Here is a 27,759-nt window from a genome sequence, read left to right as displayed (position 1 = left end):
CTCTCTCTCTCTCTCTCTCTCTCTCTCTCTCTCTCTCTCTCTCTCTCGTTTTGTTTACAGTTTAACATGGATCGATCATGATACAATCGACAAACCTGTCGAGGAATTCGGAGGTAATTTAAACAAAACCCATAAATCAAAATTCAACACCAAACACCCTTGTTCAAAATCCAAGTGGCAAAAATCATATTGACATTTTCCATTGAAATTTATCGAACTAAAAATTGAAAAATTAAGATCGAACAAACAAATATCTTTACATTCTATTGCAGCATGTGCCGACGAAGTAAAAGGCATCGAATTTACGGTAACCACATTGAATTGTGCTCAAGATCAAAATAACGTTGCACCGAATGAACAACGGCGAAAATTCAGTAGTTTACGCAAAACGGGCGCACTATCAAAAGCAGTACGATCTAAAATTTCTAAATCGTTTTATAGCAATTCCAATAGTAATAAAGCCGATAAATTGGCCAATGTGCAAGCGAGTAGCGATAACGAGAAAATTTGCGATATTCAATTTAGTAGTAAAGAAAAGACTCCATTGTGTGCGGAAGCGACAACAGCAACGATTGAAAAAACCACCAATACCACCCAGACACCGACCACAAAAACCGACAAAACGGAAAAGCATAAAAAACGATCGAAACTGTGCCAGTTGCTATGACCAAAATTTTATGTAACCGAAAAGTAAAAACTACCGTCGTCGCCGTCGCCGTCGCCACCGCCGCATTAGAAAATTCCTAGACATGAAAAAATGAATGACGGCTCATGAACGAAATACGATAGACGAAGAAAAAACTACGGAGAAGTAGAGAGCATAAAATATATATATATATGAGAATAAGCGACTTTCAAGCAATAGTCCTATAGTTGTAAACTGTTATTGTTCGTTTTCCTTTCTTTCTATTCTAGAGAAATCGACTTTCTTTAAGCTAACAAAAGAAACTTTCTCTGTCTTTCATTTCAAGTGCACTGTCATTAAAATTGTTTTTCCTCTATTCTAAACGTAAAATTAAAGGAAAAAAACACAATTCTATGTAGTCTAATGAACGTATTGGTTTAGTTTGAGCTAAAATTCGTGAAGCCGCACTTCGATTAGAATGAATTCTCTGTGAACAAAGTATTTAGAATAAAATTCGAAGAATAAAAACAAACACAGAGAAAAGGAGAAAGAGAAAGAGAAAGATAGACAGATAGAGAGATAGAGAGAGAGAGAGAGATAGAGAGCAAAAACAAATTCTAGGTGCTATTCTAACATATGATTTGGCCTATTGTTTCTTCTTTCTTATGATTCTCTTAAACGTTAAATAATTTGATATAAACGAGTGATTTAAGCCTAATTTTAGTGATTGTCCTTGACAAAAAATGAACAAGAAAAGGAAGAAAAAACCACGAAAATAAAGATGAAGCGGTTGTACTTTAAGGGTAAATAATGAAAATCCGAATCGATACTAATAATCTCAGCATGTGTATACAAATCGTTCCCACTGTGATGCAAACGGGAAAACGTTTCGCTTATGATTTGTGTATGAACAGAAAAGAAAACTATTCAAGGATATTCCACACTCCAACCTACATTGGTGTCGGCATTTCAGTTTCAAAAACACACATTCACACCAAAAATTATTACGTTCATTCTCCTTGTGCAAAAATGTTGACTACAAATATATGCCAGTCCATCATCCAACCCCACACTAGAAACCCAATTATAGTTGTTGACAGATTAATCCAAATTGATTTTTTATTAATATCAGTCATTTTTCGATAACAGTATTGTTATTGTTTGAACACTGACACCCTCCTCCCCATTACGCACAAAAAACATAAACAAAATAGCAATCTTTTTTCTCCATTTCGGCTATAAATGTGGTTTGTAATATTCATTGTAGTGGAACAGTAACCAGAAAATGACAAGAAAAAAATTAAATAAATCTTTACATTTGATCGCAATTCTTCTAAATAAAACATGCAAATACAAAAGTACTTAGCGAAACCTTTTAAAGCATACATTCCAATACAAAGAAAGTAAATAGGTTTGCGTTGGAAATTCTTTTATGAGCACGTACCATTCCATTGGAAAGATTATGATTAATCGCAGATACTTATCTAAATATGTTGAATTAATGATAACATTTGCAGCGGTTGCAATTTCATGTGTATCTAGAAAGGAATTTTCAATCCAAATTGTGGTTAGTGATAGAATTAATTGTATGCCTGACTCTTTATATTGATATAAACACAATTGTATTTGTACATTTTGCCAAGCAAAATCGTCCAATTAAAAGTAGTTTTTACATTAGGCCAAAACCAAATCAAAAACAAACCAACATATATATATATTAGGGCGGGTCGATTTGTAGGGAGTGAAAAAATTCGACAATTTCCCTATGATTTCCGTATTCTATGGGTTATTTCAAGAAAATTTGCCCAAGGAACCATACCTCTATCGTTAAAATCGAGTCCCCTACTTTTTGTAGGTAGATTTTTTTCCAAAATTGACGTTCGTAAGAAATGTTACCTACACGTTCACATCCATAACTCAAAAACTATCGATCGGATCTAATCGCCAGTAGGCGCGTTGGAAAGGTGAGCTCATTCTGATCAATTTACAAAACAAAACCTCCAACATTGGTCCTACGGTTCAAAAGTTACGGGCATTTTTGTCCAAATTTTGAACCATTTTTCCATTTTTTTCATGATTTTGTCCAAAAATATTACTTTCATGGCCATTTTTTAGGCTCAATCCATTATTTTATTCAATTTACAATTCAAAACGAAGAGTTTAAGCCCAAATTTATCGAATTCGGTTGATTAGTTCAGGCGATATTGCTAAAACAAAATAACACATAAAACCAACTTTTTGATTTTTTTTCCCCTTTTTATTTTTTTTTCTACAAAAATTCAAATTAAGAGATAATAAAGTATCTATCAACCTATAATCAAAAAAAAAATATTCAATTTGAGCGAAATATAACGTATTTTTTCAAAACAATACTCTTTATCAACATAAGTGTATAATATACACTGTATATCGACATGTGTTACAGATTACAAGCAACGCCACCATGCTTGACATGTGTGAGATCATACTTTATTGTTTACAACTCAATATAGGGACTGAATATCGGCGTAAAATGTGTTATTCCTATTGCGACGATTCAAATGGCTATTTTTCATACTACTGTGTCCAAAAAGTAAGGTGACATTGCATTTAAAATTTAGCGCGCTGGGGAATTTGAAAAAATCCTTTTATTTTTAGGTTGGTAGGACTGTCTTTGACATCCCTGCCAAATTACACGTCAAAATATTCATTAGTGTTTGAGATACGCTTCGTTTTGTGGACTGCTAAAAGTGAATTTCTCGTTTTTTGCGATGTCGAAATTTGTTGATCAAAGAATTTGCATTAAATTTTGTTTGCGGAATCAATTTTCTGCTGCGGATTCGTTGAGGATGGTGCAGAAAGCCTTTGGTGATGAGGCTATGTCGAAAAAAAATGTTTACAAGTGGTATAGTGAGTTCCAAGCAGGCCGTGAATGTGTCGAAGACGAAGAGCGTGCTGGGCGACCATCAACCTCAACCGACGAAGCTCACGTCCAAAAAATTAAAGATTTGGTGTTGGAAAACCGTCGATTAACGATTAGAGACCTTGCTGATGATATTGGCATATCGAAAGGCTCAGTCAATACCATTTTGAAGGATGTTTTGGGCCTCAAACGCGTCAAATCTCGACTGGTACCGAAATCATTGAATTTTTTGGAAAAAAGGTGTCGAGTTGACGTGTGTGAAACAATGCTTTCTGACTACATTGACAAGACGAAATGCATGATCACTGGAGACGAGATTTGGATCTATGCTTACGACCCGGAAACAACCGACCAATCGAGCGAATATCGTGCCAAAGGTGAGCCGAGACCAAAAAAACCGCGCCAAAGTCGCTCAAAAATCAAGGTCATGTTGACTGTTTTCTTCGATTATCGGGGTGTTGTGCATTATGAGTTCCTTCCCCCGGGTCAAACAGTCAACAAGGAATATTATTTGAGTGTTATGCGTCGTTTGCGTAACGCTATCCGCCAAAAGAGGCCGGAATTGTGGAAAGACAACTCTTGGTTTTTGCACCATGATAATGCATCGTCTCACAATGCGATCATTCTTCGTGAACATTTCGCCAAAAACTCGACTCATATCGTTCCACAACCACCGTATTCACCTGATTTGGCACCGTGCGACTTCTGGCTGTTCAACAAGCTCAAAAGACCGCTCCGGGGACACCGTTTTGAGACGATAGAGCAGATTGAAGCCGCAGCGAAGACGGAGCTGAGGGCCATCCCTGAAGTCGACTTTTTTAACTGTTTCGAAGATTGGAAAATCCGTTGGCATAAGTGCATTGTATCGGGAGGGGATTACTTTGAAGGCGATGAAATTGATTTGGAAGAATAAATAAAGAATTTTCAAAATAAATGCAATGTCACCTTACTTTTTGGACACAGTAGTATACGCACCAATACATTGTCACACACTGGCATCGTCTCTGTTGTGTTGAATGTATTGAGCACGTTGTTGAGCGCGCAATTCACAATACATTCAACACAACAGAGACGATGCCAGTGTGTGACAATGTATTGGTGCGTATATGAAAAAAAGCATATAATATTGCAGTGTATGCTAGTTTTGTTTGAGCGTCATTTCAGTGAAGTGTTACTTGAAATAACTAACAAATAATCAAACTATTTTGAAATTTAGAAAAGATTTAAAGGTAAGTGTAAAAACATTGCTTACTATTATAGTTAATAGTTATATTATTATTCTATGAAAAACAAATTTAATTCTTTTAGTGACGATTTAAAAAATGGATTCAGAGCCTGATTCATCGCAAGATCCAACAGATACCCAACGCAGTAGTTTGCAACATTTGTTCTCTCATGATGTTTTTTCTTTTGGCGTGGCTTGTGAATTACCTGATATTAATCTGTCAACAAAACGAGATATATTGAAGTATTATTTTTTCTTGGCCGAACGTTCAAAAGCCCTAAGCAAAATGTTTTCGTATAAAACACTTACTCCCCAAGTAGCAGACAGATTGTTCGAAATTTGGAGTCAACTTAATATTGAACTTATACTCAAAGGTAGCATCATTAGAAAATTGAATGCTTTCATTGACGCATATTATAATGCAGTTAAACAACGAGTAAAACGCGCAACAGAATTCCAAAAGTTCGTAGAATCAACAAACGAATTATTCAACATTGGAAAATGTAAATGCAACTTGAAAGAAAACGACTGCTCATGTGGATCTATCCCAGAAAACTTAAACTATTTCATGCGCGATCAATATAATGACAGAATACAAACGATACCGGAACACGATAGTGGAAGTGAAGAGACGATACCAACGACTATACCAACAATCCCAGTGAGCAACGATCCTACATACACACCAGATGATGACGAAATGGAAGTTGATGTGAGAGGAGTTTCAGAATAAGTTCTATCACCACAAACATACACTCACAGATACAATACTAAAAACTATGCAATGATGTGTGACAGATTTGGTGTGCATGATAGAATGGCTCAATACATTCAACACAACAGAGACGATGCCAGTGTGTGACAATGTATTGGTGCGTATATGAAAAATAGCCATTTGAATCGTCGCAATAGGAATAACACATTTTACGCCGATATTCAGTCCCTATATTGAGTTGTAAACAATAAAGTATGATCTCACACATGTCAAGCATGGTGGCGTTGCTTGTAATCTGTAACACATGTCGATATACAGTGTATATTATACACTTATGTTGATAAAGAGTATTGTTTTGAAAAAATACGTTATATTTCGCTCAAATTGAATATTTTTTTTTTGATTATAGGTTGATAGATACTTTATTATCTCTTAATTTGAATTTTTGTAGAAAAAAAAATAAAAAGGGGAAAAAAAATCAAAAAGTTGGTTTTATGTGTTATTTTGTTTTAGCAATATCGCCTGAACTAATCAACCGAATTCGATAAATTTGGGCTTAAACTCTTCGTTTTGAATTGTAAATTGAATAAAATAATGGATTGAGCCTAAAAAATGGCCATGAAAGTAATATTTTTGGACAAAATCATGAAAAAAATGGAAAAATGGTTCAAAATTTGGACAAAAATGCCCGTAACTTTTGAACCGTAGGACCAATGTTGGAGGTTTTGTTTTGTAAATTGATCAGAATGAGCTCACCTTTCCAACGCGCCTACTGGCGATTAGATCCGATCGATAGTTTATGGATGTGAACGTGTAGGTAACATTTCTTACGAACGTCAATTTTGGAAAAAAATCTACCTACAAAAAGTAGGGGACTCGATTTTAACGATAGAGGTATGGTTCCTTGGGCAAATTTTCTTGAAATAACCCATAGAATACGGAAATCATAGGGAAATTGTCGAATTTTTTCACTCCCTACAAATCGACCCGCCCTAATATATATATATATATATATATATATATAAATTCGACAGGCTATGTTCCAAACTGCATTTCAATCATTTTACTTAAAGACTCATACCATTCATGACAATTCGAACGGTCATCAGTGATGACGATGACTTGATAACTAGTCATGCAATTTCAATTCAATTGATTTTTTGTTGTTTTTGTTGTGATTTTATATTGAATGAATAAAGACAATTAAAAATTTGTAATTATTTGAAAAAGGCAAACCAAACCAAAAAGAAAAGGCAACACACAAAAATCTAATGAAACACGATATTTGTATATTCATACAATTTCATTCTAAATAAAATGGAGAAGCGATTATTTTGAATCGCATATGATTAGGAGTAGATGATATGAATTATGAATAGAGAAATCAAAATTTTTAACAAAGGCTACCACGATACACAGAGAAAAAAGCAAATGATACACTTCCAGAGTGGCATCCGTTCGTGAGATAAACGATTCCGTTTTACAGGCTTCAGCTTACAGCATGTCGTGCTCTGGCTAACGATTAGCAACACAAATTAGATCACACAGGAAACACATTAAGGCTACCTGGTTCTTGACCTCATTGAACCCACTTCAAGCCTCTTTTTTTCTCCCTCACCCCTGTTCTTTTGTGTTCACTGTGTGCATGTAAGTGCTGTGTCTGTAGTTGATTGTATTTTAAGATGAAAAAAAGAAATAAACACACTCTTCTCTATTGTATATACAAAATAAAATTGCATGTAATTGTTATTTATGCTAAGATTATTTATTTTTTAATTTTTCGATGACATAACCATCATCAAAACATCAGTCAGTAACAAATTTCTTCAGAACTCAAAAGAACTAAATTTAAAAAAAAATGACACACAAAAAAAATCATATTTATGTTTCTTCTCTTTATGTTATTTGTCTGTTAGCTAATGGCTTTTTGCTATTCAAATAAAGAAAATTTTTAAGAGTTCTTACAATGAAAAACACATTTTTGCCGTTTTTATTCGGAAGGTAGATATGGTTCATGAAATTTCACTCTATTTTGACTGTGTTTTCTATTGCATTTTGTTTTTTCATTTCAAATAGAATGAATTTATGCTCTGTCTTATTTAACTCTGAAAACTGTAACGTTTGCTTCTTTTACTACCGTATTGAGGATCCACTTTGCCTACGTTTTTGAAATCTGAAGTTCTTTTCATTCAAAATTGGTTTTTTTTCCGCTCTTTATCGAATACAATTTTCAATTCCATTTTAGTCGATTTGAAATTTTGGAGCAATTTTCTTCCGGCGAAGAAGCAATTTTCTTCATTCCTTTTCTAGTATTCAAAAGTTTAAATAACTCACAGCTAGCGCCATCTAGTTGTATGATTTGTGAACGAAATCGCCATTTAATGCCAGCTGTCATATGTCAAAAGAAAAAAAAGTCAGACTTGTGTCATTGTCGCAGTAAATTTTCACATAATATTTTTCTTGAATTCGACTCTTAGCCAGGAAGAAAATTCTTCGATAGAGAGAGAGAGAGAAAAATGGCATCTTTTTGGAATCATAGCATTCGCCGTTTCATCCAAACTACCGCAGCCCGTCGTTCAGCTGCCGATCATGGAAGCAGCCCAGGTAATTTACACCAGAATATTTCAATTCAATAAATTTGGTTCCGAGAGAAAACTCGTAAACGAAATGACATTATGTAACATGAGATAGATGTCTTTTTGTTGTTCAACATTTTCGCACATTTTTCCACTGAAGGTGTTGTTATTTCATATTTCAATTCGATGCAGAATCGAAAATAATTCCAATAGTTTTCGAAAAATACTGCAAAAAGACTGTGATATTTCCTTACTCACAACGTAAAAACATACGAATAACATAACCTTTAGGTCATATCGATTGCTTGTGACTTGTCTTTTCTCAAATGACAAAAATTGATTAGAAATCCATTTGGTTTGCCATTATCTAATGCTATTTTATTTGTGTGATTTTAGAAAAAGTTGTTTTGTGGCGACGATTGACATTCTTCGTTGGATTCCCAGCCATCGCTTTGGGCATGTTGAACGCATACTTGGACCATGTCGAGCACGCCGAACAACCTCGTCCAGAATTTGTCCCATATGAACATTTGCGTATCCGCAGAAAGCAATTCCCATGGGGTGATGGAAACCATAGCTTGTTCCACAATCCAGTTCACAAGTATGTTCAGCTTTCGATTTGATGATTTTGGAATCAACATCAATTTAAATGCATTTTTTTTTACTTGCTCTTGGACATTTTTATTCACCTGTTTCCATTTTTCACATTGCATCTTTTCAGTGCATTGCCCGATGGATACGAGGCTCCAGATCCAAATGAAGGAAAACCAAGACACCACCATTAAACTCGTCGTATAAACAAAACAATTATTAGATTGAGTAATAGAATTTGTAAACAACTCGAGTGTTGCTTAACCTGAATCAACGCTCAACCTCTGTTGTGAAAATCAAAGTGGAAAAATAAAGTAATTCAAACAAAGAAAAATAAGTGATGAGGAATTTTGTTTTGTAGACAATTAAAATAGAAATTATTTTCTGAGTTTGTTTCTCCCTTCAATATTCAATTCCTGTCTTCAAGAAAAAAATGAATAAAACAACAATTTCGTTTTGTTTTTTTTTTGCTTTAATTTTTCTTTATACAAAATTACAAGGAACTGTTCATGTTAGTATTTCGCCGAGCACAGCCAAACGTTGTAGAAATGACTGTGATTTGCAGGACAACAGTTCATAGTTTGAGGTCACATGTGTTCGATGATTTGTTCGTCGAATGCGTTCGATCAAATGTTGTGGATCGAATGATTTCGGTGTGGATTCTTGTTCAGCCGGATGTAATACTAGTTCTTCGTCAATTTTGTCTGATTCTTGTCGTTGTGAATTCCACTCCGGCGCTTGGGCTTGTTGATTACTTTCCGTTATTATTCTCCCTGTCCTATTGATACGATCTTTGATGATGTTGCTGTTCGGATTGGTGGAATTTTTGTTGATTTCAGCCGATAGAATCTCGTCAAACAGCAATAGCTCATCGTACGATGTGTTCTTTTGCGCATCGGTCGTATTTGATGATTTTGTCAGCAGTGGATTTTTCCGGGACGATTTTTTATCTGAAATCGCTTTGATTTCATCAATAAATTTCAATAGCTCACTCTTTTCTTCGTCACTTTCAAGCCATTCGGTCACTTGCTTCAAATCGAATTCCTGTGGATGGGAAAAAAATACTTTTAAAAAATGCGTACAGAAAAATTGGGATCGAATAAAACGAAAATCGAATTTCTACGCACCGCATCATCGTTCAATATGTCATTTGTATTATCTGGTTCTATTTCTTCATCAATTTTCACTCGAAATACTTCTCCCAGATAATGCGAAGTGGTAAAATCTTCAGCAAGAATCTCCTTATAAGGTGTTTCATGGCAACATCTTAGCGCAGCCTGTGGATTTATACAAATTAGTTAAGGATATTGCTTGTAATTGGTGCACGAATATGGTTTTTATAGGATAAAATCAAAATCCAATGGAATCGTACCGGATCGATTGGATGCGCCTCAGTATTAAATATATAGCCGCCTGCATCAATGACACATTCACCATTTAGCACCTGCACTACAGTACCACTGCCGCCGTCATTGTTGAGAAAATTGTCCGGATCGAACAACATATACAGATATTTTGTCGTTTCAGCCAAGAAAAATGATTCCATTCGATTCTCCTTGCGATGATCGCGCACATTTTTTATCTGAAAACAAAAAAAATCGATTGTGATTCACTTGATTGAGGCAAAATGATTATTTCTTGTAAGAACTAAAAAAATGTTTATTCAATTGGGTGACGGTCTCAAATATCTGTCCATCCATTCAATTGAAAATTTCAAGGGAAAATCTCTTATATGGCAAAGTAAATCTACTTCAGATCTTCTAACTATCTTACCGTAGCAAAACCGCATGAAGTCTTTGCGCTATGTTGAATACTCCTAAGCATATCTTCGCCAATTTCTAAGAGGTATGAATCACCCGTTGCTCGATACAAGTACATCACAGACTCGATTAATTCTATAACAATAACAAATCAATGGTTGATTTAAATTTACCCATCAAAAATTAGCCTTATTGAATTAAGAAAGCAATGAAGAAAAAAAAACATTTGAACAAATGTTCATAATAATAATGAGCCAGAATTGAAAAAAGAAAGAATTAACTCAAATTTCTTCATACCGGGTCTCAATGGATACCCTTCACGGTTCGCTCCAGCTTCACTGTTTGGTACTGGAACAGAAATATTTTCATCAATATTCTTTACATTGAAAACATTGGGACACGTTTAAATTGATTCAGCCCAAAAATCGATGGAATACATACTGTTATAAAATTCTGGAAGAAACCCGTATTGTTTCCACACGGAATGATAATTATAAATGGATTTCATAGCATTTGGTATGTCTCCGACCATGCTAAGTACGCCTGGCCAGTACGCATCTAGCGATTGAAAAACTGGTATGGTGACAAGGCCCTTTGTCATGCTCGCCCAAATGTGCCAATCATTCTTGCTGAGATACTTATCGATGCCAACTTTTGCCTCTTTGAACATTTGCATCAGTTCTGGCCGATTCAACATAATTGCACCTTTAACTAAATACTCAAAGAATGAATCAACACCGGCACCAATTCCACTGTCAACACCTGTGAATTATTGACATTTCAGATAAATTGGCCTTTCAATTGGATAATAATAATTTGATGACATTTCATTGTATTTTCCATAATTTCTAATTCAAAGTGAGAAGCGGATATTTCTCAGTAAATAAGAAAAAGTTTTTTAGAAATCGTAGAAAAATGCAACGTTAAAGAAATGTCAATGTCAAATTCCATGTAAGAAAAATGTCATTACCTGTCCATCGTCCAGTTTGTACGTCGATATGATTACCGTATAAGCCAATGTTTGACATATATTTCGTTAGAGAATAAATGGCATTCATTGCCACTTCCTCGTAAATTGGATCACCCGTCAGTCGACTCAACGCTCCAAATTCCACGATAAACGTTCCCACACCAGCTGTACACGTTACGCTACAAAAACATGACACACATTTGCATATGAATAATTCATAATTCGATTAAGACGAATGAATGTTTTACCTTGTTTCATTGACGGGTACACCATACTTTAAATTTACTGTCCCGTACGGCATACCAGTTTTGGTGTCAAATGCAGGCAATAGACGTCTTGCCTAATGGATTCGAATTGGATTTATTTGAATTGTTTTTTTTTTTTGGTAAAATTCGGTTTCAATTAATTTCAATGTCATTACCACATCTTCGGCCATACGCAACAATGGTCCATTGCAAGGCCATCCCGGTTCAAGTGTAACACCCGACCGATGTTGCATCAAATGAGCACCAATCAATCCTCCGACGATTCGAATGTTTGTTTCAAACACCGATACATTTATATCACTGTCAAAGTTTGACTTTTGAATTAAAATATCCACGACACGTCGAAATTCGGAAAAGTTTCCCATCACAGCCAATGTGTCTAATGAATCAATCAAGGTCAGTGAATAGCTGCCCCATGTGTTTACACCGTCGCAACTGAAAATAACACAATTAAGTTTGCAATTGTGTAGAAAAAGGTACATAATTAGTATTAAAAACGAACTATTACAATGAAAATGTTGTACAAAAAAGAAGGAAACAAAGTCGGAATATTTACGTTAATGGTCTCAATTCATCATAGTCAGCCGCATGATTTAAATAACCATTATATGCATGCTGGAACATTTCACGAACTTCCTCCCTGTTCAAAATCAACAGTGAAATTTCACAATCAATAGCAGTCTCGTGAAATAAATTATTGTAAAAAGCTATAAAATTACCTTAATTTAAACACATCTGCACGTGAATATTTCCTTAGGCAATAGTTTGGCTTTAGAGTATTGAATATTGCAAAAATAAATAAGACTATTCTATGAAATTGATAGGAATTCAAATGGAGCCACATCATCAAATGCTATTGTCTCGTGTGTTTTTGTTTTTGTTTTGGAACGCAATTAAATAAAATAATAATAAAGAAATGAAAAAAAAAACAATAAAAACGCAAAAAACCGGCACTTAAAAATCCGTTTTAATTGTTAATAAATTTCCATCATAATGAATTTGACTATACTAGGGTATTTGTTTTTCTTGCACTCGACGAGCCACATACGATGTAAATGTCAACGTCAAAACGTCAACCGTTTGTTTTGGTTTCATTTTCTTTGCACACACGGCCACAATCGCACGGCTGCATGCTGTCCAATGAACATGGTCTCGCACATAATGGGTACATAAGAAGATGCAGAAGACGGCGAAGAAGACAGGTAAAATCAAAATTCTAATGTTGAACTGCCAGAATGCAGATTTTGAATCGTTACAACAAAATTTTGGAGAAAGAAAGAAAATAAGTTAAACATTTTTTAGCTCGCTTGTTTGTTTGCGTGGTGCTTTTGGTTACTTTGGATTAATTCATCGACCGATACTTATTTTAAAGTACAACGGTTCGGAGCGCGCGTATCGCTAACGCATATTCGATGGTTCGTCAACACACTAATTAAGTACCTCTCAATATAACATCGTATCATGTTGTCGGTCGGTCGTTTCTGTTACTGTTATTCATCTTGATTGTCGAAATGTTTATTACTGGATTGATTGCGAACTTTGTTTGAACGCTATTCCCATGAATACATATACATTTGCACACACACACACACACACACACACCGTGTGCGCCGCACAATGTGCCCATTCGTATACATGAATACTCAACATAAATATCGACAGCGAGAGAGAAGTCTTACTATGCTGATCATGATGATGATATGGAAAAGAGGACGCACAAATCGCAATGAATTGTGTGGAAAAGAGAGAAGGCAACGTCGGCACACACAATCTATGTTTACTTCGTCGTAACGAACAGAAGGAAAAAAAACAATTCCAATTTAGAATCTTTTTCTCTTCTTCTTCTTCTTTTTCTTCTTTTCTTGTTTACTTGCTTTCGTTTGTTCCAACGAACGAAATCCAACGTGTATCAAGAAGAAGAAAAAATGATAATATGAGAATGAATGAAGCAACTTGGCACTATGGGCAATATTCAAATTAGCGTTGTTTCGCGACTGGAATTAGTTGGTTGGTTGCCGGTGCGTTAGCAGTTTGTCTTTTTTTAGCAACAAATTGTTGCTTCACTCCGTTGATGAGTTAAATATTCTTTAGTTCATTGTTTCGGTTGTTCTTGGTTCCTCATTGCCGCATTTTGTTTTCTTCTTCGGTGGAACATTTTTCTGAAATGTAAGTTTTCGGAATTGTTGTTTTTCGTTTCAATTGATTATAAATTATTATTAAAATAAACACATTTTTAACGAAATGAAGCGTATCAGAGACTCATCCAATTATCACATGCTGTATAATTACATTCATCGTGTGTGCGCGCGCGATATTATTAGGTAGATGACGGAATCATCACATTTTTTTCTGTTATTTTTTTTTCTTGTGTGTTTGTCTTACACGCTGCGTTCTTCTTTTATCACAAAAAAAAAAGAACAATTGAAATGTACTCGCCAATTTACATATATTTATTGTGTTATCGATTTCTTTTGTGTTTTTTTCCACTACTGTGTGCTATTTTCCGAATCTAAATATGAGCGCGAAGTAAAAGCAACAACAACTAAATTTCGCTTAGGCAAATTGCAACAGGTGTATTGCTATTGTTTGGAAATGAGCCTACTTATTAAAATTAATTTTACGCGTCTTGTTTTTTGCGCAAAAAAAACACAACAAACAAATCACTGCTATCTGATAAAATAGTGACTACAACCGCTTGGCTACTACTGCTGCTGATATCATGGTTTTGATTGTGTTGAGATTGCCTTAATCCGATAAAAAAGAATGCATTCTATCTTTCACTCGTTTTTTTCTCTATTTATCGAATAGACAGTCGCGCAGCGCCAAGTAAGTGAACATAAACGATGGCAACCATACAAATCGAATCGACAACACCACTTGCCGAGAATTTTCGGCCAACCAGTCCGCCAAAGAAATGGCGCAGCAAACGACGAAGGTAGGCTTTACACAAAGAAAAGGTTAATTTATTTCAATAAGGTTAATTCTATCCAAAAAATGTTCGGTGAAATTAACGCGACTCGCTTGTGGCCAAAAGTTAATTTGTGTGGCGATCATCCATTTCCATTAAAAATGATTCTATTAGGCTATATCATTAATTATCATAAGAAATTCATCATCATTGATGTGTGCTGAAAGACACACAATCATTCATCGTGTGTAATTGATGTGTGCTTGCAGAAAATGTAGTTTGTTCATCACTTGGTTTTCGTTGATGGCATTAGTTCATATACCGAATTTCTACGAATCGAACAGCCCATATACTGACAACTAAACCTGTTCTGAATGAAACATATCAAGAAATATACTCAATAATCGGTTATCACAAATTTTTGTACGTTTCCATGAAAAATTCATCCAAACAATTCTGTAGATGAAAAAAGAAAATAGCCTGACGTAATATTGATGTATAATTTTATCATTACAAGAAGTTGGCAAAAAAAGCATTAATTGTATGTTTTATGAGTAGACTAAACTGATATTTATTGCATCACTTGAACCATAAAAATGCAAACAAAGTAACGTTTGAATCATCGATACATAACGAATGGAGTGAAAAAAAAAAACAAAACCAGTTGAACAAATGTCTTCCTTTTTCACATTTGAAAAGAAATATAACAAATATGTGTCTTGCATTCTCCTAGTCTGCGATAGTCAATTGGCATCGTCATCGCCGTCGCCGTCGCCGTCGCCATCGTCTGATGAACCGAAATTGAATGTTTTTATAATGAGGCACATTTGAATAATTTGTCATCAACCTGCCAAAATCAACATATACACATTAGATCATACTCTCCACGCGTACAAACAGTTTACCAAGTGAAACTGAATTGTTTGATTCTGACGGCCTCCAACCGCAGAACGATGCCCAACCAATTGAGTAAATCGTAATTTGTTATTAGTGGTTTGTAGTTTTGTTGCGCTGTTTGTAACGGTAAAACACATTTTGAAATATACCGTAATTAGGTTAAATGAAATAGAAAGTGCGCATGGTCACAAACCATAATCAATATGATTGTTACTGCTTACATATGTCAGCGCGCACACCGCCTATCTATTTCTAGCCGTGAAGATATGTCAAACAAACAAACAAATGAAAGAAGAAAAAAAAACGAGTAGCAAAACAGTAACCGCAGCAGCAAAGCTTTCTCACATTGGATAAATATGGCTCAGGCCTAGGCTATTTGGTGGGAAGCGGTTTTGTCCAATTCTGTACACAAAAATCGAATTTTTTCGGATTCTTTGCGATAATTTCCTGATATGTTGAGATTGAGGAAGCACATAAATGGCTTTTCACTCAGATACCATACATCGAATCGTTTAGAGAAGGACAAACGAATCACGTGTACCACCGCAAAACGGATACCGAAAACATTTCAATTTTATTATGTTGTGTAAGATGTTCAAACACAAATTTCACATGAACCAAATCCGTTTCTTCTCTTTGCATTAAAAATGAAAATTAATGAAAATTCTTGCGCTTTTCTCTCGATTTCAGATCATGTCTTCAATGGTGGAAAGTATTGCCGCCAACATATAAATTCTTTCTAATCTTAGTCGGTTTAGTCGTGTTATTGGTAGCGTATATGTATTTGCAAAAATTAGTGAATTACGTGAGGAGTGTGACAAATGATGGACAAAAACCAGGAAAAGTTGTACCAAATCCAGAGTATCCGTTGCCACCATCCCATTCGATACTGCATCAGTTTAAAAATGGTGCCGTATGCTCTGATGCCGAACAATGTAGTAAAATAGGAAGGTTTGTATTCTTCTTTGTTTGTTTTTCTGTGTTGATAATATTTTTGTCATAAATTTTACGTCATTTTGAAGTGTTTACTTTCACTTAACAAAGCAAAGAACTATGGTAACGCTTTCATTTTCAATGCGATTTTTTTCTAACCTTGAAATTCCATTTTTGTTTCCTTCTAATTTTATATTTAAATTTGCTTGTTTTATCTCGTAGTGATTTCCTTGACCGGGGAGGAAATATTTTTGATGCAGCCATTGCCACACTGTTTTGCAATGGTATTGCAACGGCCCAAAGTATGGGAATTGGCGGTGGATTCCTTATGAATTTGTATATTCACTCGGAAGGCAAAGCCTATACATTAAATTCCAAAGAAATGGCACCGTTGAATGCTACCGAAGACATGTTCAAAACGCCCGAAGAATACCTAAACGGGCCGTTATCGGTTGCTGTACCGGGCGAAGTCAAAGGATATTGGGAATTGTATCAACGATTTGCATCGAAACGTTTCAGCTGGAAAGAGCTTGTTGAACCGACCATCAAAGTTTGTGAATCAGAACTAAAATTATCGAAGCATATGAGCGATAACATCACACCAAGACTACTGAAAGATAATCATTTGAGGTAAACACCAATAAACACATACAACAAATAAAACAAAATGGAACGATTTGCTGTTAATCATTTTACCATTTCTATATACAGTTTTCAAAATATTACATGTTCATTAATAACGGAATGATGACGGTTAATGATTTTGTCCATTTTGCGTGTATCGTATACTTATTTTTCTCGTTAAAAGGAGGACTTTCTTCGTGAACGGAACGAATACACCGCGACGTGAAGGTGAATATGTACGATTTGCGCCGGAATTATGCAACACCTACAAATTGATTGCCGAAAATGGCGGTAATGACTTCTACAATGGCACATTGGCTGCTTTAATCGCCGATGATTTGCGAGATCTCGGTAGCATTGTAACAAAAAAAGATCTGGAATCGTACAGGTGAGTGTCATCAGTTCATTAAATGATTTTTACGCTATTAGCTAGTAGTTATTTCGCTTTCATTCGTGCGCAAATACAAATTGAATAATGAAATACGCATTCAGAGGGACTGGCGAATAAGTCGAATGGCGAATGCTACAAATGGTATTCAATTAAAATAATTTGTACAAAAAAAAAAAATACCGCACTATGTGTACCGTTCATTTTTGGCGTTTTCGTTTGGCGACCGTATTTCAGAATCGACATATCCAATTGGTTATTTAATGCTTTGGAATTCTTGTAAACATTGGATGTTATCCACACCGTTGGTTTATATCATCATTGTTTGTCGATGATGATGATGATGATGTAATTTGGCTTCTGAAAATATTTACACAACCGGCATTTTTTTATGTTTTTTTCTGTAGAAAACATTTCTTCGACGTAAGAAATGGCGTTAAATGTGATTTTTTTTTCGAATTGGAATTTTTACTTTGATTCATTTCATATTTCTTTTTTTTCTCTTGCAATTGGATTACTTTCTTTTATTGCAATTCGATTTTGCATTTTACAATTTTATTGGAATGCAATTTTTTTTTACATTAAATTTATGTGTGTGACTTTAAGCTGGACTGGGATAGAAAAAAGACCAAAAAAAAAACTGATTGAATTTTAATCTCATTTGCAGAACACAGTGGGAAGAGTCTTTAACAATGCCTATAAATGATAATACTGTGTATGTGACACCAACAGGGGGTGGACCACTTGTTGCATTTATACTCAACATTTTACGCGAGTACAACATGACACGAAAAGATATTGAGACTGAAGACGATCAAATTCGTACATATCATCGATTCATCGAATCCTTCAAATACGGTAATTAAAAAATGCTTCTCATTTCATTAACAAACAAAAAATCCACTCAAATTATTTGTTATCTATCGTATTGTTTACAGCATTTGGATATCGGACACAATTGAATAACTCCGACACAATACCGGAGGTGAGTTCATACTACATCTCAACATCTATCGTTTACACACCATTTAAGCTCGAAAACATATGTTTTTGCTTGAGCTTTGATGCTTTTTAGAAGAAAAAAAGAAGAAGAATGAAATATAAATTAACCAACATAAATTCAAAAATGAAATCTATTTCGAAAAACATTCAGTTGGTGCATAAAATGTTATCATCCGAGTTCGCTAACCAAATTCGTGAGAAAATTGATGATAATCACACATCAGATGATCCAAAACATTACGGTGGTGATTATAAAGTGATTGAAGACAAAGGAACATCACATGTTTCAATTCTTGCACCGAACGGTGATGCGATCTCCGTTACATCATCAATTGATTTGTAGTAAGTGTTGGCATTGAATGGAATATATCTGCTTTTAAATGTTCGTCTAGTTTTCCTTCCAGCCGTGAGCTCTTCATTTTAAATTTCGTTTTTGTCCTTCTGTTAATCATTTTTTAAAGTGTCTGTTTTGACGCCTTTTTTTTGCTTTGAATCTCTTCGTTATTCAGTCGTTTGAAATCTCTCGTTAGGAGCTCATTTTGTACTAAATTCAGGCATTTTTCTATAACATCTCTTTCTCTCTCCTTATTTACACCATATTTCCAATTCAAATTGTTGAATATCAATATTAAAATGCATCTCATTTTTTCCGAATCCAGTTGGGGAATTGGACAATCGGGCAAACGAACGGGCATCATATTCAACAATGCAATGAACGATTTTGCCGTAAAATCGTTCAAAAATTATTTCGATTTGCCGGCATCGCCTGGAAATCATATTGCACCACAAAAGCGTCCCATTTCTTCAATGAGTCCAACTATTGTGACCGATGGTAACGGTGATGTGCGATTGGTGATTGGAGCTGCAGGTGGCACAAAAATACCAACCGCCATTTCAACGGTAATCAATTCATTTGAATATGCGTATAAATATTGTTTTATGCGCACACACATTTGTTAAGACATGTGTGTGTGTGTATGTTATAGTATTCTTGAAACTTTAATACGATTTTGAAACAAAAAAAAACTTTTAAACCAAAATGTAGGTCATTGCTCGATTGCTATGGTTTGAACAAGACATCAAAGAAGCCGTAGATGCACCACGAATCCATCATCAGCTAGCACCAATGGAGGTGCAATACGAATACGGCAATATACAGGTAATCGAGGCTCGTTCGCGCGCACACGCGCTGGGCTCAATTGCACTCACGTGATTATATTCGCGCTCGCGCTAAACGAGTTATTGTCTATACATTTTGTATTTTGTGTTATAGCCTTCCGATTTGAATGTGTGTACGAATGTTTTCGGTTTTATTATATATTTATGCGATATACTATTTCAGAAATTAATTACGGGCCTGGAGTTATTGGGTCATAAAATGCACAGATATGAAGACCGAGGCTCGGTGATTTGTGCGATTGCAAAGAATCAGACGGGAATTTTTGCGAATGCTGATTACAGGAAAGCGGGCGAAGTGGTTGGACTATGAATTAATTCATCTAGACGAAAAAAAAACCAAACAAAACAAAGCACACCGGCGATCAACATCAACGTAAAAATGCACGATAACACACAATAATTAAACAACAATTTTGTTTATTTTGTTTTTGTAATAATAATAAGAAGTGAATTTTACAACTTTGACACGACAAAAAATGAACGTGCATATTTCGATTACTTCCGTTGTCAATGCAATTTGAAATTAAGAGGAAATAAATAAATAATAATAGACGATGTGATTCAAGTCGTTAAAATTCATAAATTTTTGTTGTATATGTTTGCCCTTTAGTGGGTGTGTGTGTGTGCATTGAGCATATCACCTCTCTCATTCACTCATGGCTGTCCCTTGTAAATATCGATACACACGAACTGTCTGCTTCTGCAGGCAGGCAGCCCGTATGACGTGATCGTATGCATTAGTAGTAGAATACATGGTGGAGTGGACAGGTGTTTGAATCAATCGCCACACACGCATTGTGAGCTGTTTTTCGTCCAATAAATCCGATATCAAAACGAACTGAACCCACCATCAACAACAACAACAACATCAACACAAAAAAATGCAAACGATCATTTCATTTCAATTAATAGAAGTGTGTATTGTTGGATTTATATTTCTTTTGTTTTCCAGTCTTGATCCGAGATAATGCGCGATACCGACCCCAACCTGTTCCACTTGATTGCTTTGATTCTACGAAAAAGTTTGATCGCCTGGATCTATACGTACATATACTCGCCACCTATCTCTCCCGCTCCCTCTCTCTCTCTCTCTCCCTTTCGCTCTCTTTCTTCTCTGTATTCGGATATCATTCGAATAATTATTCCATTGAAAAATTGACGAGTTATTAATTGTGTCGTTTGAAAAAAAAAATTAATTCAAAATTGAAATAGAAAAATCTTGAAGTGTTTGCGACTCGGTGTTGCTCTTTGTGCTACAATAAATGAATAGGATAATTAATTCGGCAAAGTAATCATGTAGTTTTTCAAGCGAATAATAAAATTAAAATGTGTTTGTCATAGACATATTCCAGAACAAAATATTATCATCGTCGAACGTTGTCGTCGTCGTCAGCGACGTTGATATTTTGTCGTTTTGTTCGTGTTCATCCAAATCATTTCAGATGCCTCTTTCTCTCTCTTTAACTCTTTTGCTCGATCGCTCTCTACCTGGCTATTGCTCGATGTGGCATTTCTGTAGTGTCATTCCTGGATTTAGAACATCAAAACACATTAAAGAACACATTAATTGCATGGAATGAAGTTAACAGTCTACGTCATTTTTTTTTTATTGAAGAGAGAAGAAGTTGAATAACAGCAACCAAAGAAAAAAACACATTTTACGCGGAGAAACAACAACTTGTTGGCAGTGTCTTTCCCATTCACCTCTTTTCTTGCACGTTTTCAAACAGTGAAGGTATGTGCATGTTGTGTACTACGACCACAATCAAAGTTAATAATTTTTTTTCTTCTTCTTCTTCTTCTTCTTCTTCTTGTCGAATACCTGTGTGAACTCTCGTTCGTTTATGCGTTTTCTTTATCGTTTTCTCCCTTTCTTTCTATTACTCATTCGATCACCAGCGCAGTGCGCTCGCTGTGTATGAGTATGTTTGAGTCTCACAGTGTTTGTGTGTGAATCGGTGTGTTGAGATTGTGCTGTGCGATTGTATGTTAACGTTTTAACGGTTATGTTTACGTGTAAACACTTGCCTCGATTGTTCGTTCGATTCAAAGAGATGATGTGCATACACCACAATCACGGTGTGTTGATGGCCGTTTGAGAGTTTTGTGCGCTACGAGAGAGGTGTGTATATGGAGAGTTTGAGTATGGCTGGATGGTGTGTTGGATGGATGGATGTGTATGTGTGTGTTTGTATGCGTGAAAAAAATATTTTAAAAGAAGAGAAGAAACAACAAGAAAATATAACACTAAGCATATACACGTAGTTTGCACGTAGGTAATATGCCACACTTGTTCGGCCGTTTCGTTTCATTTTTGAACGTGATGTGGTTTTCTCATGTATATATACATATAGACATCTATAGCGTACTTAAAATGGAATGTTTATTATTATTATATTGTGTATGTATTTTCGTATTTCTTTCTCTTTACTTTGACTCTTGCTCGATTGCTTGCGCTCGGTTCGTCGTGTCTCTCGTTCGCTCTTGATCACCTCAAACGTACCGTTCTCTTTCGGCCATCTCTTTTTGCCATTCAGTTTTCATACATTTTTCATTCATTTCGAACGTTCATTTTATTTATTTTAAATGTGAATTTTTCGTGTTTCATAGACGGACTGCTCTCTCAACACACAAAATATATGTATACACACAGAGAGAGAAGAGGTACATGGTAAATGAAGCTCGCTTAAAGTTACATTAAAATAGTTTACTTGTATTCACTAAATTGAATACATGGTGTGTTGTTTATCCGCCGTAATACGAAATTCAAAATAATAAAATTCATAATAATGTAAGAACAATTAGGAAGTTAGAAACTCATCTTTTTTTTTATGAAATAATTGTTTTTGTGAAGCGATTTTATTTGTGTATGCCTCTCTATTTTCCGTTGTAGAGTGTTCGAGAAATAGAGATTTTTTTTAAAGTTGTGTGTTAACGAAAAATTTAAGTTATTTGATTTTTCTTTCTGCTGTGTTTTGTTGCGACAAATAACTGCTGCAATTATAAAAAAAGTGGTACCTTGATCACACTGAGCAGCAACAACAACAACATATTATATTGAACGTTATTCATTGTTTTTTTTTGTTTCTGTTTCTGTGTTTTGCCACTCTATTGCCGTACGGTTGCTGCTGTGCAAACTAATCATTTGTTTGAAGTAGATGTTCGAAGAGTGTGTATATTGATTGAATGTATCGAGAAATTGTCATTGAATGTGTCTTCAGTTTTTGGATCAAATTTGTGATCTATTCAAATTTTCGTGAATATTCCAAAATTTGTAAAAGCATCAACTACGTAACAACTCGCGTAAGAGAGGACCGAACGAAAAAAGAAGTGATCGTATATATGGTAAAATTCCTTCGAGTTGGTTTTATTTTTTTCTTCCATTCATTCGTTTCGTTTGATCGTTCAATTTTCGTTTACTTAAACAAAAAACTTACCTCTTAGAATTTCTATTTCGACCGTACAGTCGCGCTGGTATATATATCTATCGACTTTCATATGTCGAGTAAACGAGAGAAGGAAATGAAAGCACAACCAACTGAAGAGAAAGAAAAAAAGCCCAGAGAGAACAGCCAATAATTTGAAATGAAAGAAGCAGAAGAAAAAAAATTTATTATGTGTATATGTGCCTGTGTGTTATTTGTATTTTTCTCTTCTTACTTCTCAATCAGCGAGAAATAGCTGCGACTGATGTGAGGTTTTCAAGTGATTTTTCTGATTGAAGTGAAAGAAAGTGTAAGCCGAAAACCAATTTCGCAAAATAGAAAGAAAAGAAGAAAAAAAAACAGTACACGAAACAAAACGCACAACAAGATAGAAAAATCATAAGCAAATTCAACCGCCGAATATGATTGAATTGAAAAAACAAAAGAAAATAAAAAAATGAACGCAGATCAGCGTGAACAAACAAGAAGAAACAAATAAATGCATTGCTAGAATAGCTCAGCGCATATTAGATATATATATATTTATATGATTGGTGATTCAGTCAATTAACGATTACTCAACGTACAATTTTTTTTTCTCTTCTAGCGATTAGCATTCTGTTGAAATCACCGACACAAAATGCCAACTTTAGAGAAAGATATTAAATGCAATTTGCTTTTTTTTCTTCTTCTCTTCTCCCATGCTTTTCTCTCTCACTCACTCTCGCTCATTCGGTCTCCACCTCTCTCGCTCTTGCCGATCAAATGCATTGAAGTCTGACCGCGTGAAACACCGTTTGCATCGTCCAAACGATTGGATAGTTGATTCTCGTATTCAACAAGTGTGTGCCCGTTGTGAAAAGCAAAAAAATAGAAACCATGTACGGCTAATGCAGTGTATGGCGGTATTTCAGAACAACTTTAAATCCATTCATACTTCTGACCTTTCACTTTTCGCAATTAAAACCGATAATATGTGTGTCTAATACAAATTTCTTGTTGTTGTCGTCGTCGTCTTCGTCTTCGTCGTTGTTGTGGTCGCTCAATGAAAAAAGAATGAATTCAAGTCAATGCGGTCACGATGAACAATAATCAACAGTAGAATAAAGTAGATATGAATTCGATCAAACTTTATTTTTCCCCGTCAAATTCAGTGTGGTCGCCTCCAATTGACTGTTCTGTGTTTGTACAATTTATTGACCGCGAGAAAATCAACCAATTTTTGTTGATTGCTACAACACGCAAACACAAACGCACCTCGCCATTGCCTAATTCTGACAAAGTTTTGGCATGTTTAGCCTTCGCGTTCGCATTCACGTTCGAGTGCTGATTCGCACGCGCTCTCGCTTGCGCTGGAATTCCATCTGAATAAATTCTACATTAAAAAATTTCCCAAATGAATCGTATGAGAAGCAACCGAAAAAAAAATTTCTCCAAAAATTCGATGGGTCACTTTCACAACGTTTATATTCATTCGACACAACACACTTGATCACTTGAATACGTTATTATTGTTGGCCGCTCGGTTTGGTTTTTTGTGTGTCAGAATATGCAACCAATGACATTTGATTCTGTTGCGCTGTGTATATCGACGTGCATTCGCATGTATTCTTCTCAAAGATATATCGACCTAAAGTATGTTGCACATGGATGCACACCAATACACACACAAACACAAACATACGCACGAGCCCGTACACATTTGGGTTTCAAGAGTGGTCGAGAGCTTGATGATTCACGTATCGTATTCGATATTGTGTGTAGAGTGTGCATTGTGTGTTCGTTTTTCTCTGATACTTTACGTTAATGTGCAAAACATAACGAAACACACAAAATTTAATGACTCGCCTCTAATTTGAATGTTGTATTCACTCAAAATTGCACATTTTATGGAGAGGCACGGTGAACCGATAAGAAGCACAATAAAATCAATGAAATCGATACTTTCAATGTTTCGTGTGCGCTTGTGTTTTTTCTTCTCTTTCGGTCTTATTTTATTGTCACATTCAATCAAGAATGACATTGATTTTTAAGAAAAGAAATCCTATTGTGGATATAAATTATTGACAAACTAATAGAGGCCGTGGATGGCTCAAACGCTCGCGCGCTTAACGGAGCTAAGAGCGTTCAACGAAGAAAACCCATTCTGAATGAAAACCCTGCCCACCAACAATAATGTCTAGTTTCTGAATCGGTTGTTTTTATTTTCTTCTTCTTCTTCTTCTTCTTCTTCTTCTTTAATTTCATTATCGAAATCATATATCTAAATCACGTACAAATGACTAACTGATACCAGAACACAGAAGCATGTGACACACATTTATATAGTCTGCTTTTGACTGTAGGGAAAAAAACAACGACAACATTTCGTTTCAAAGTTTTTCGTTTTCTCTTTTGTGGTTGTTACCGTTTGTTGCTATTGTTGTGGCTGTCTATTTCTTGTTGTTGTTGTTTTTTTCTTCTTTTTTTGAAATAATAGAACATTCGCGATGAGTACTAAACAGACAAATGGGTTTCAACACACGATTGGTGACTTTTTTCTTCCTTCTTTTCATATCCAATTGCACACGGCAAAATTTCTCGAAAATTCAATCAAATAAAATATTCAATTAGAGTGATCCAAGATACCCAATAAAACGTGCATTGAAACACTAGAATACGCTTCATGCATATTTCAACAGAGACATTGTAACACATATCGCTGACATTTATTTGATTTTGATTTGATTTTTGTATTTTCTTTTCATAAAATTTGTTGTTGTTTTTTTTTCTCTTTTTCATTTGTTTCTGTAGTGAAGATTTGAGGAGTGTTTCTTTTTCGGCGAAAGGGGGAAAATATAACTGAATACTTTGAACAGTCGAATATCAAAATAGTGCGGCCAGTAATATTTTGTGAACGGAACACACGAGTAAACGGCGATAATCACTGGCCCAATAAGTGTTAGTCAGCCAGCGATTAAAGACAAACTACTACGTAAAATGCATCAATTATGAACGAAGTTGAGAATAAGTAAAGGAACCAGACGATAACACAACAATCATTCAGATGTTTAACGTTAAACGAAAAACAAGTGATCCTTCTTCGGTCGTTCAGCAATCGAATTGCATTACAAAAGAGAAGCCAAAATTTGTACGTTGCGTATCGATAGCTCGTCTATTTGGGAATGCGTATAGTACGCATCAACATATGTCACGCCAAAAAACGGACGCTACCGCAAAGTGTAAATCGGGTTTATTGTTTAAAAACCGTAACGGACATGTAGCCGCGACAGATAAATTGAAAATCGAACGATTCAAAAATCGGTCGGAAAGTCAAATCGATCAATCGGTTGGTGTCGATTGTACCGATTTTTGTAAAACAGACAATACGAATGCGGCTGTTGCTGCCGCCGCCGCCAATGCTGCTGCTGCTGCCAATGAAGCTGCCGATGAGAAAAAATTACCAATCGAAGATTTCTGTGATGAAAAAGATTTGAGTGCACGAGCCTTTCGAACGATATCAAGAGGATTGGGTCTTATTTGGCGTCGATCGTATAGCGTCGAAATAAGCACACCCGATCCCGAATACAAAGTCTTTTATCTGGGCAACGTTTTAACCGGCTGGGCAAAAGGTACGTGATCATTAGCCTGTTCACTTTTTTTTAGGTTGACTTTTATTCATTTCTTGCCTACCTCATCAATCATTTTTATCGCGCACCGACTGTTTGTAGTCATTTGGCCGATTATCATTTATCCCAAACAAAAAGAGCGTCTCCAAGCCGACACACGAATGGATAATGTTTCATTCTAATCGATTTTGATCGAATCACTTTATCACTCTCGGACACGGGAGATAAGATACAATGAAGCTCTTTCCATTTCTACGTCGTAAATCAAATGTAGTTTAGCAAAGTAATCATAACTATATTTTTGTTCGTCGTCGTTGTCTTTTGCCGATGTTGTTCAAAAATGAAATTAATCAATTAATTGCGATATCATCAACACCCAACATTTCTGAATGTACAAATCATTTCGATTAACGCTCATTTGACTTGAGCAATTTTTCTTATGTAGTTGATGTTGTCTTCCTTTTCGTCAATCATTCGAATTGTTGTTAATTATTATTTCTTTTGAAATTGAGTCGATAACCGAAAAAACAAATTCTTCGCTCGGCTGGAAATGATGAAACGAAATAAGATTCTACGTCGCGTTTGACATTGCCCAAGCGAAAAATAACAATAACAACGACAATCAAACAATCAATATTTTGTATGAATCAATCGGTTTCATTTGTTGCCAACAAAAAGTCGGGAATATTCGTTAGTAATCCATATAATTCACATAAATTCTTGTTTTGTCTTGCTTTATCCTTGTGATTTGTCCATTAAGTTGTAAATAATCAAAGCAATTTTTTTTTTTATTTGATACGTGTTTGTGCGATTTTTTTCGACACGACCAGGTGACAATTGCATCAAAAAGCCATTGGCAACGTTATGGCGAAATTATACACAGATCAACAAACCCGATGTTGCGATGCGAATACTGGTATGCTCATCCGGATTGAGGGCCACCACTCGACAAAATGGTTTAACAGAATATTGGTCAAATCGCATCACATACTGTTGTTCACCGAAAAACTACCCACGAGTCTTTTGCTGGATATATCGACACGAAGGCCGTAAACTAAAGCATGAGCTCCGTTGCCATGCTGTCCTCTGTCCAAAAGAGTCAATTGCCGAAGAGATATGCAAAACGCTCAAGGTATACTACACTCAATTTTGGCACATTTTTTTT

The 27,759-nt window shown here is 35.4% G+C and overlaps 5 protein-coding genes across 20 annotated transcripts in view; 4 read left to right on the top strand and 1 right to left on the bottom strand.

The window, feature by feature from the left end:
- Positions 1-1,216, top strand: part of LOC129575356 (cGMP-specific 3',5'-cyclic phosphodiesterase) — an 18,833-nt gene extending 17,617 nt beyond the window's left edge. For all 4 annotated transcript variants that reach the window (XM_055458839.1, XM_055458840.1, XM_055458837.1 and 1 more), the window contains 2 exons: positions 61-113; positions 273-1,216. In XM_055458839.1, the coding sequence (XP_055314814.1) occupies positions 61-113; positions 273-667 (448 nt within the window). In that variant the 3' untranslated portion in view covers positions 668-1,216. The remainder of the gene's footprint in view (positions 1-60; positions 114-272) is intronic.
- Positions 1,217-7,858: 6,642 nt separating this feature from the next.
- LOC129575367 (cytochrome c oxidase subunit 6A, mitochondrial-like) lies at positions 7,859-8,971 on the top strand. Its single transcript, XM_055458871.1, has 3 exons — positions 7,859-8,071; positions 8,440-8,644; positions 8,765-8,971. The coding sequence occupies exons 1-3, from the start codon at positions 7,984-7,986 to the stop codon at positions 8,826-8,828; spliced, it is 357 nt and encodes a 118-aa protein (XP_055314846.1). The 5' UTR covers positions 7,859-7,983; the 3' UTR covers positions 8,829-8,971.
- A 117-nt stretch (positions 8,972-9,088) lies between these two features.
- On the bottom strand, positions 9,089-13,055 carry LOC129575360 (ER degradation-enhancing alpha-mannosidase-like protein 2). The gene is made up of 12 exons (XM_055458855.1): positions 12,967-13,055; positions 12,350-12,857; positions 12,187-12,270; positions 11,786-12,065; positions 11,613-11,704; positions 11,365-11,543; positions 10,836-11,156; positions 10,692-10,742; positions 10,408-10,529; positions 10,007-10,216; positions 9,762-9,911; positions 9,089-9,678 (listed from the first exon to the last, which is right to left on the bottom strand). The coding sequence occupies exons 2-12, from the start codon at positions 12,475-12,477 to the stop codon at positions 9,142-9,144; spliced, it is 2,154 nt and encodes a 717-aa protein (XP_055314830.1). The 5' UTR covers positions 12,478-12,857; positions 12,967-13,055; the 3' UTR covers positions 9,089-9,141.
- A 510-nt stretch (positions 13,056-13,565) lies between these two features.
- On the top strand, positions 13,566-20,144 carry LOC129575361 (glutathione hydrolase 1 proenzyme-like). Of its 4 annotated transcripts, none has more exons than XM_055458859.1 (11): positions 13,566-13,796; positions 14,439-14,565; positions 16,126-16,386; positions 16,591-16,998; positions 17,177-17,380; positions 18,048-18,238; positions 18,319-18,365; positions 18,534-18,724; positions 19,042-19,282; positions 19,428-19,541; positions 19,725-20,144. In XM_055458859.1, exons 2-11 carry the CDS (start codon positions 14,474-14,476, stop codon positions 19,869-19,871), a joined length of 1,896 nt encoding a protein of 631 aa, XP_055314834.1. In that variant the 5' UTR covers positions 13,566-13,796; positions 14,439-14,473; the 3' UTR covers positions 19,872-20,144. The 4 variants fall into 4 exon arrangements, with proteins under 4 accessions (XP_055314834.1, XP_055314833.1, XP_055314832.1 ...); XM_055458858.1 differs by having other exon boundaries at positions 13,612-13,796; positions 14,443-14,565; XM_055458857.1 differs by lacking the exon at positions 13,566-13,796 and adding an exon at positions 14,005-14,352.
- A 563-nt stretch (positions 20,145-20,707) lies between these two features.
- Positions 20,708-27,759, top strand: part of LOC129575358 (rho GTPase-activating protein gacK) — a 10,082-nt gene continuing 3,030 nt past the window's right edge. The window contains exons 1-3 of one of the 10 annotated variants that reach the window (XM_055458854.1): positions 20,708-20,849; positions 25,780-26,597; positions 27,425-27,726. In XM_055458854.1, coding sequence (XP_055314829.1) covers positions 26,033-26,597; positions 27,425-27,726 — 867 coding nt within the window. In that variant the 5' untranslated portion in view covers positions 20,708-20,849; positions 25,780-26,032. Of the gene's footprint in view, positions 21,297-21,995; positions 22,907-23,273; positions 23,297-23,339; positions 25,516-25,603; positions 25,675-25,779; positions 26,598-27,424; positions 27,727-27,759 lie in introns of those variants that run through there. The other 9 variants (XM_055458845.1, XM_055458852.1, XM_055458843.1 and 6 more) reach the window with 9 other exon arrangements.

The sequence above is a fragment of the Sitodiplosis mosellana genome, unplaced genomic scaffold, assembly GCF_009176505.1.
Source record: "Sitodiplosis mosellana isolate CC-2019 unplaced genomic scaffold, AAFC_SMos_1.0 Smas_scaffold_6166, whole genome shotgun sequence".
Lineage (NCBI taxonomy): Eukaryota > Metazoa > Arthropoda > Insecta > Diptera > Cecidomyiidae > Sitodiplosis > Sitodiplosis mosellana.
Note: the sequence above shows the minus strand (reverse complement) of the source record. Positions and strands in the feature narration are given on the sequence as shown.

Excerpts from the sequence above, each read along its gene's own strand:
- LOC129575367 (XM_055458871.1), top strand. The coding sequence starts at position 7,984 with ATGGCATCTTTTTGGAATCATAGCATTCGCCGTTTCATCCAAACTACC. Across the intron at positions 8,072-8,439 it reads CGATCATGGAAGCAGCCCAG|AAAAAGTTGTTTTGTGGCGA; the intron begins GTAATTTACACC and ends GTGTGATTTTAG. Across the intron at positions 8,645-8,764 it reads TTCCACAATCCAGTTCACAA|TGCATTGCCCGATGGATACG; the intron begins GTATGTTCAGCT and ends GCATCTTTTCAG.
- LOC129575360 (XM_055458855.1), bottom strand. The coding sequence starts at position 12,477 with ATGATGTGGCTCCATTTGAATTCCTATCAATTTCATAGAATAGTCTTA. Across the intron at positions 12,066-12,186 it reads GATGAATTGAGACCATTAAC|TTGCGACGGTGTAAACACAT; the intron begins GTAAATATTCCG and ends TGTTATTTTCAG. Across the intron at positions 10,217-10,407 it reads CTTCATGCGGTTTTGCTACG|ATAAAAAATGTGCGCGATCA; the intron begins GTAAGATAGTTA and ends TTTTGTTTTCAG.
- LOC129575361 (XM_055458856.1), top strand. The coding sequence starts at position 15,888 with ATGTTGAGATTGAGGAAGCACATAAATGGCTTTTCACTCAGATACCAT. Across the intron at positions 16,022-16,125 it reads TTTCAATTTTATTATGTTGT|ATCATGTCTTCAATGGTGGA; the intron begins GTAAGATGTTCA and ends TCTCGATTTCAG. Across the intron at positions 16,999-17,176 it reads CTGAAAGATAATCATTTGAG|GAGGACTTTCTTCGTGAACG; the intron begins GTAAACACCAAT and ends TCTCGTTAAAAG.